Genomic DNA, 9159 nt, shown 5'->3' on the forward strand with positions numbered 1-9159 from the left:
CAGACATGAAGAACCAGTTCAGCTCTTAATTTCGCACATTACGTTTTGTGCTTCATGTCCAGATTATAACAGCAACACAGCAAATAAAACAGTGAATTGTCAAACAGAAACAACATCTAACAAAAAAAAACAAAAGTAAAACAATTCAGACACCAAAAGTGAATGAAAAGGTAGGGAGTCCAACTAAACATTTAAGAGAACCGAAAACAAAAAGGACATAGTTGTTCCCCCAAAATTTCTCACTTCCACACTGTACTTTACTCCTTTAAGTCTTTGGGAACAGAAAATGCGCAACCTTATGATTCCTTCCACTTGCTATTTTACTAAGATATACTTCCTATTAGTTGTCAGTTCACAGTTCTACCCAACTTACACTGGAAATGAAATTAACATTACACTGAACGATGGAACTGCATCTACATAGATTTAGAGAAATTACAACACAAAAACCTGTAGGACACTGCTAGCCAAATCCATCCATACTGATCAACTGTCCTTAACTCCTATTCAGTTTCCTCCGTTAACCACTTTTTTTTTCAACCAATTTGCTACCCTTCCCTTAACTCCATGCCCATTAATCTCCTCTAATAGTCTCCTGTGTGGTACCTTGTCAATTTTTTTCTGAAAGTACACTGCATTCACTTCATTTCCACATCTACCATATCAGTCACCTCCTCACATCTTAGTAGCACTTGTTCTCCAGTTCAGTACATGCTTCTAAATGCATCTTCTCCATGCATTTCAAAGAACAGGAAAGCAGAATTTGTGACTCAAACTGGGCCAATTACTTAATATTCCTGGTGACAAATCCAATCGTCTTCACAGTAAGTTTAAAAACTCAAGATGAAGATGTTATTGCAAATATGTAACCATTAAAGTGAAATACAAGATGATCTACTGATATGAAATATGATTACAATTAGTGTTAAATTTTGTCCACACCTCACCCTAACTTCAACTTCTGACTGGAATAGGAAGCCAATCTAAAATTAAATTCTGTTATGTAAAGAACTTTCACTACGAACATATTTCCCCAGGATCCACGTTTCATCTGGATGCCCAATGGTAATCCTAAGAAGTCAACCAAATTAAATGAAACAGGGACACAAGAAATCCAAATAGCAATGTCAATGGCAGACAAACTAACAAGTCAGTGGCAATTCTCCAATGTTTGAACAGAAAATATCAAACCCAAGATATCAGTTAAGAAGCAGGATACCTTCATTTTCAGAAGCTGGACAAGTCACCTTGAAGACTAGATCAAAGGTCCTTTCTGGGCTCTCTCTGTTAAGAAATAAAGAACAAAGTTGATTCATCTGGCAAAATATGTTAATTGGCTACTTCAAGCTATTGAGAAGGACACTTAAATCTATTGGAAATGTGAAAACTGATGAACAAAATCTCACCCCCCCGCCCCGCCTCGCACTGAACCATTTTTCTTGTTTCATAAACAAGACATGATCTTACAACCAAGCTGCAGCACATTTACAATTCCATGACATTCAAAAGCAGTACAGGTAATGATTCCCGGATTTAGAAACAATGGTGTTCAACTGAAGAGGCACATGGGAACAGAAGTGGGCCATTCCGCCCCTCAAGTCTGTTCTGCCATTCAATTAGATCATGGCTACTCTGTACCTCAACTCCATTGACCCACCTTTGATCCATATCCCTTGATACCATTTCCGAACAAAAATCTATTGATCTCAGTCTTGATCTAGTATGCACTGCCTTTTGATGGAAGAGAGTTCCAGATTTCTACTATCCTTTGTGTGAAGAAGTGCTTCCTGACTTCACTCCTTACTGTCCCGGTTCTAATTTTAAGATTCTGCCCTCTTGTTCGGACTCCCCCACCAGAGGAAATAGATTCTCTTTATCTATCACATCAAATCCTTTCATCATTTTAAGCACCTCAATTAGATCACCCCTCAATCTTCTATACTCAAGGGAAAATAAGCCAAGTTTATGCAACCTGTCCTCCTAATTTAGCCCCGCTACTATTCTGGCAAGTCTGCGCTGCACCCCTGCAAAACAAATATATCCTTCTTAAGTTTCAGTTCCAATAACTTTTTTTATTATTCATTTATGGCCAAGGCCAGAATTTATTGCCCATCCCTAATTGCCCTCGAGAAGGTGGTGGTGAGCCACCTTCTTGAACTGCTGCAGTCCGTGTGGTGTAAGTACTCCCACAGTGCTGTTAGGTAGGGAGTTCCAGGATTTTGGCCCAGCGGCGATGAAGGATCAACGATACTTCTAAGTCAGGATGGTGTGTGTGACTTGGAGGGGAGCTTGGAGGTGGTGGTGTTCACATGCGCCTGCTGCCCTTGTCCTTCTAGGTGGAAGAGGTCACGGGTTTGGGAGGTGCTGCCGAAGAAACCTTGGCAAGTTACTGCAGTGCATCTTGTAGATGGTACACACTGCAGCCAAAGTACACCGGTGGTGGAGGGAGTGAATGTTTAAGGTAGTGGGTGGGGTACCAATCAAGCGGGCTGCTTTGTCCTGGATGGTGTTGTTGGCGCTGCACTCATTAGGCAAGTGGAGAGTATTCCATCACACTCCTTTGGGGAGTCAGGAGGCGAGACACTCGCCAGAGAATACCTAGCCTTTGACCTGCTCTTGTTGCCACAATGTGTGTGTGGCTGGTCCAGTTAAGTTTTTGGTCAATGGTGACCCCCAAGATGTTGATGGTGGGGGATTTGGCGATGGTAACGCCATTGAATGTCAAGGGGCAGTGGTTAGACTCTCGCTTGTTGGAGATAGTCATTGCCTGGCACTTCTGTGGCATGAATGTTACCTGCCACTTATCTGCCCAAGCCTGAACGTCGTCCAGGTCTTGTTGCATACGGACATGGACTGCTTCATTATCTGAGGAGTTGTGAATGGCGCTGAACACTGTGCAGTCATCAGCGAACATTCCCATTTCTGATCTTATGTTGGAGGGAAGGTCACTGATGAAGCAGCTGAAGATGGTTGCGCCTAGGACACTGGCCGGAGGAACTCCTGCAGCGATGTCCTGTGTCCTGAACACAGTACTCCAGATAGGGTCTAACCAAGGCTCTGTACAAACTGAAGCGTCAATTCCTCTTTTGTATTCCAATCCCCTCCAGATAATTGCAAATATTCTGTTAGCCTTTTTGATTACATTTTGTACCTGTCTACTAGCTTTTAGTGATTTGTGTACATGGACACTCAAATCTCTAAGCTCCTCCACAGTTTCTAGTTTCTCACCATTTATAAAATACTCCAATTTGTCTTTCCTGGATGACCTCACACTTGCCCAAACTTAACTCCATTTTGTCACAGTTTTGCCTACTCATTTAATACATCAATGTCCCTTTGTAACTTCCTGCTCCCATCAGCGCTTACTGTGCCTCCTAACTTGGTGTCATCTGCAAACTTGCATATGCAACTCTCAAGTCATTGATAAATGTGAAAAGGGGAGTCCCCAGTACAGGTCCCTGGGAACACCACTTGTCACATCCTGCCACTCAGAGTACATACCCTTTATCCCTACTCTCTGCCTCGAACTCCCAACCAAAATCCTAAATGGAGCTAATCTGCACTTATTGGTATGTGTCACTTGTCCCTGGTTTCTGTGTTCTACTGAGGACTTCTAGACCAAACAGCTGCTCCCAAGATATCAGTAACCAACAAATTTGTAACAAAATATTAACAAGGAACAACACGCATTTCCAATAACATTTAGGATCATAAGTGAACTCAGTAGAATATGTTTCTCTGGTTTGTGTTTTATGGTATAAGATGATTGGTTAAAGGCAGTCTAGAAACTGCCATATTCTGCAGTCCTACTCCTGTGACATAATGAATGGGGAGTACCTCCTCAACCAACCACCCTTACTCAAGTGGTCATTGGAGCTGAACTCCACACTGCCGCAGCTGGAGGACTTCAAGAACAAACAGCTGCTCCCAGGGTATCTGTAGCCAGCAAATTTGTAATTAAATATTAACAAAGGAACAACACGCACTTCCAATAACATTTAGGATCATAAGTGAACTCAGCAGAATGTGTTTTCCATGTTTGCCCTTTAATTACAAATACTAAATTTAAAACAAGGCAGCTGCATTTAAAAACAACAGTTCTATTGAGGTTTAGATATACTGCAAAGATAATGCAATAAAACCTTTTGAAGTCTCTTTCGTGGGGAGGGAAGAGAAAAATAAGCCCAGAAAAAACTACTGAACACTACGAGATGTAGGATTCTGAAATTCAGGGTTGGGTTAGACCCTCACCTTCAACATTAGATTCCAAGGGTCCAAATGGACAAAGTCAAATGATTATCATCTGCCCCAGATGCCTTTTGGATGCAATGTAATATTCACTCAATTTATGCATATGCTAGGCTCTGAACATGAGTCTTGAATAAAATACCACATATAAAATTTGTTTAATTTGGAACTCTTCAATTATTTCCAAAATGGATACCAAGTAGAGACAGAAACAAGACGAGGTGGTTCACTGTTTTAATACACATCTTTGTGGCCATCTCAGGTACAGTAGGTGCAGGTCATCGGAAGCATGACCAGTCCAACTTCTTCATCGGTAAATTGTACAGCATGGGGAGTACACCACTATGATTTTATTCTTACATCAGCACTGCTCAGGCAAGCCACACAAAGTTTAGCTACCCACAACTTGGACTATTAAACAGACTTATCAGCTATCTTTTCTTTTAAATGGCTTCAAAAGCAATGGTGAGCATCACAACCAGGAAAACGTCACACTTGCTCCCACAATAGCAGTCATCAGCAGAAAGTTAGCCTGCTCCTTACGCAAGAAAAACTGCAACAAAAAAACTTCATAATTATTTTGATTGAAGACAAGGATGTGGGAAAATACCAGTTTCCTACAGCTTCCTTCCAAGTAAAAAAGGTTGTTCTCAAATAGCAACCACAAATGGAGTCCATCAATCTTCTGTGCATCTTGTCTCACTGTGAAGCTGTTCCTTCAAGGCAGCAATGAAAGCTGGACAGCAGAACTGCAGACCAGTATCAATACAGTATTTTGCATTTGCTGCAAAACCATCTCAAGGAAGTTGTCTAACACCACGTTGGACTTTGCATTATAACAGTCAACTTTTAATTTACAAGTTCGAAAAGAATCCAGGTGGTCCTTTGTACTACCTTTAAGATAATTAGAAAACAGCCAACAATACCTTCATGCGCAGTGAGGAAAGGCACCACCTAGCATAGCACTAAGTTATACAGACCAGAGGGTGTTGACCCCAGCTTGTGCCAAGTTAACTGATCTCAGCCAGGGCAACAGTCAAGATTCTTCAGAAACTGCTCTAAAAAAATATTACCGTTGTAAGCCATTATCGCAACTCTTTCACCGAGTAGTTTCTGGTTTTTCTCGGAATATGGTCCCACTGAGCTTGCATAGGCACTTCTAAAGACTAACCATGATGCATTTTTCTCTTCCTTCTGAAATTCCTTCAAAACAAATAGAATCTGCTCTTGCTAAAATTATTTAATCTTTGCCCGTAACAATTTTCCACAACCCATGCAAACTAGTAGACCAGCAAGCCAGTGGTGTTCTACAAACACCACACTACAATTTGATTTCAAGACATGGACGCAGCCTATAATGGTTACCATCATTGTACAAAGCACCTAAGCTCTGTAGAACTCACCCTCTAATAAAGCACTGAAAAATAGGTCTAACTGCATCAGGAAACAGAGGGCAGCAACCAACACCCTACTCCTCTCTTGCAAACCACAAAGAAACAACACCTAGTGTTATTTCAACACAACCTCAAAACCCACAACATTTTAAGATCAGACTTGGCCAAAATTTACTGAAAATTCATCTTTCCACTGAATGCTTCAGAATTTCAAACCTGCATTGACTGGTGATCTCTTTCCACATTTTGTTCGAATTGCCCAAGTAGCAAAGTTCCACAGCAGCATGACAGGTTTCATTCAGCAAATGGATGGGCGGCGCAGACACGATGGGCCGAAGGGCCTCTTTCTGTGCTGTAAAACTCTATGACTAATACTGAAAGAGGTGTCATCTGTACCATCAAGTTTGAGAACAGCTGTGCCTGGCTTGCTCTCCAATGTGCTCTTCTTTTGGGAGATCACTGAACAGAGTTGTAGAAAGAGAACCACTTCCACCAACCCTTGTTCCTACTATGTGGCACCGCACATCAGTGCACTGGGCTGCCATTCATAACTGGATCCTTAATATATGTATCCTCATGGGAAAGATGCCAAAACGACTTCCATAACTGCTTAAACTTTTAATGCTAATAAATTCCAAGTACTTTTGCTTTTGGGTTTTTATGCAATTTTTGTGTTTTGTTTATTTGGCTACCCTGTTAGCACACATACTGTTTAGATTTTCCTTAGGTTTATTTACTAGTTCCTGAACACCAACCAGACAGGTATATTGTTGTAATATAACTGCCAAAATATTTATCAGTAATCATCTTGCTACTAATATTTTCCTAAACTGATTACATGTACAAAATAATAAATGACAAAACAAAATGTAATTATTTGCATGAGATACAAGATAAAATTGCACATCTATAGAGACGAAAACAACCCTTTTTTTGTAAATGAGGCAGTGCAGATGTATAGAGCACATCCTGGTTAAATATGAAACGTTCAGCCTTCACCGTTGTCAGTCTGATTTAGCAGAGAGTGCAGGCCCGAAGCCTCAGGACTTCACCAGAATGACAGACACAAACGCTTCTGCTCTGCAACAAAAGCAAACCCTCCCAACGATTGCAGCAGCTCTGCCCCGGCCCCAGCCCCGCCAGGTGCTTTCCCTTTGCAGGAGTCCCCAGCTCCCCGCCCTCGGACCCGGCCTCCCCACTCACTTCAGTCTGCAGTCCATGGTTACGGCATCTCGGTGCGGCTCCCCCCGCCTCTCCTCTGTCTGTCTGTCTGTCTGCGGGCCGCGGGGGAAGCAGGCGGTCACCGGCTGGCGCGGGTGAGGCTGTACCGAGCAGCGCGGGTCCCGGGTCTCTGGCTGATGCACTCACTGAGCCATCGCCCTGAACCCCCTCCTCCGCTGCTGCTGCTACCGCCGCTCCTCCTCCACCCCGCGCTCACACACAACACAAACTAGGAAGTTGGAACTCACTGAGAGAGAAGGTTAGCGACGTCACCGGCGCATCAACACCTGACTGGGTCCCACAACAGGAAGCTTTCAAGAGTTGAGTGCACTGAAGTGAAGGGAGAGGTGTGTGAGAGTATGTGCAGTGGAGTGTGGAATGAGTGAATGTGGGGTGAAGTGAGAATGAGTGAGTGTGGAATGGGTGCGCGGAGTCGAATGAGTGCCATTGATGTCAGTGTCGGATCTCTATAGCTTGCAAGATATTAGTTGGGGAAAATTATCAGGTAAAATAAAATATACAGCTGTGTAGTCTGTGTATACATTATTGCTTTTTCTTTTATAAGTAATTATCTTCCTTTTTAAGTTCTTTTGTCCAACTGCACTCTCTTCCCTTTACCTCCAGTTAGGGGTGGTTTAAGTAGAATGTAGGTAACTTGTTGCTGAGCTCTGTGGCCTGTCTTCTACAGACCAGCGATTGGGTGCCAAACAGCCACAAACAATGCCTCTCCCTCACCCCATTCAAAGAAAGAGCCACAAGTACTTTTAAAAACGGCTGTCCCAACTAAAATCAAAGTAGAGGAATTTCTAATAAATAGTCACAATCAGATAAATCCTGTCTATAGGTACGAGAAAGCTATGAGTCATGTGTCAATACATTTCTTTGGACTTTTATTACCATAATTCTGAATAATTTGGCATGCTAGTGTTCGCACAAGGATTTCAGTGCAGCGTGATGGATATGAAATTGTCCATCCACTTGAACTGTGAAAAACAACTTGGAGTTTGTTCTTCTAAACATGTTGCACGTGGAGACAGCACTTTAAGCCATACAATAGGAGTGCGAAGTACTGGCACTGACAATGATGGCAACAATATATTTATGTGATAAATGGATGATAAACATCATCCAAGAAGCATATTGGCACAACATTAAAGCACATATATTTATTCAACTGCAACTTTTCTCAGCCTAGTGTCAACATAGTGCCACCAGATTCCTCCCTTTCTTTGATCCCTCTAGAGTTGTCGAGCACACAGACTGGCTGAGATCAGGGATGAGTTTAAGGAATCACAGGGAAGAACCCACTTTGCAGTGCTACTTGGTACATCTAAATATAGCCCAAGAGGGTTATGTAATAAATAGATTAAGATCATTATGTCAAATAGTAATTGGGGAGAAAAAGGTTTGGGGAGGAAAGACAAACAAGTGACACATGCATAAGTGGCACAATACACTGAGGCCATTTACATCTTTGTGCCACATGTTTGTGAACCAAAAAAATTGCAAAACACTTCCAAATGCAACTTATAGTACAGTTCTACAACTATTCATTTTGGATGCATCTTCTATTCATCAGTACATCCAACTGGACCAAATCTCAGAACTCTATGTGGATATGGGCAACACTTCCCCATTTATACTCAAATCTACAATTTAATTTGAGATAAAATATTCAATTAAAGATGTCCTTCAGAAAGAAGTTGTGTGTTATTATTCAGACTCCATCAAAACCATCATCCCCAACTTCATTCACTTCCCCATTGCTCATTCAGGTTTGTGCACTATTTGATTCAACTTGATGTTCTTTTTGACCCTGAGTGAGCTTCAGACCCCAATGCCTATCTATCACCAAGACCATATACTAGCACCTTCACAACATCACTCAATTTAACATTTAATTCCCCTCCCTCCTCCACTACCAGCGAACCTTTACCATACTTTCATTACTTTCAGACTGAACTTTTGCAATGCCAAGTTGCACCCTACATGAACTCCAACTTGTCCAAAACCCCACCAATTGCACCTCATCCCTCAATACATCAACTTCAAAATCCTCATGAAGAAGTTCCTCCTCCAAAGCTTCACCCCACCCTACCTCTAAATCCTTCTCCATCACAACCATGCCTTTCAGTTCTCTGACTCTGGCCTCCTACATATCCCTTCCTCAACAACAACAACTTGCATTCACATAGTGCCTTTAACATAGCAAAACATCCCAAGGCACTTCACAGGATCGTTATCAAACAAAATTTGACACTGAGCCACATAAGGAGATATTGGGACAGATGACCAA

At 42.0% G+C, this 9159-nt stretch overlaps 1 protein-coding gene across 4 annotated transcripts in view; it reads right to left on the reverse strand.

Annotated features, from left to right (window-relative positions):
* The window catches only part of dennd1b (DENN/MADD domain containing 1B), a 307950-nt gene extending 300817 nt beyond the window's left edge, over positions 1 to 7133 (reverse strand). For 2 of the 4 annotated variants that reach the window (XM_085982403.1, XM_085982402.1), the window contains exons 1-2: positions 6846 to 7130; positions 1220 to 1284 (exon numbers count right to left, since the gene is read on the reverse strand). In XM_085982403.1, the coding sequence (XP_085838529.1) occupies positions 1220 to 1284; positions 6846 to 6862 (82 nt within the window). In that variant the 5' untranslated portion in view covers positions 6863 to 7130. Of the gene's footprint in view, positions 1 to 1219; positions 1285 to 6845 lie in introns of all 4 variants that reach the window. The other 2 variants (XM_085982400.1, XM_085982401.1) reach the window with 2 other exon arrangements.
* Positions 7134 to 9159: the final 2026 nt, after the last annotated feature.

The sequence above is a fragment of the Somniosus microcephalus genome, chromosome 3 (genome assembly GCF_052327205.1).
Source record: "Somniosus microcephalus isolate GS21.2 chromosome 3, FLI_Smic_1.0, whole genome shotgun sequence".
NCBI classification, from domain to species: Eukaryota; Metazoa; Chordata; class Chondrichthyes; order Squaliformes; family Somniosidae; genus Somniosus; species Somniosus microcephalus.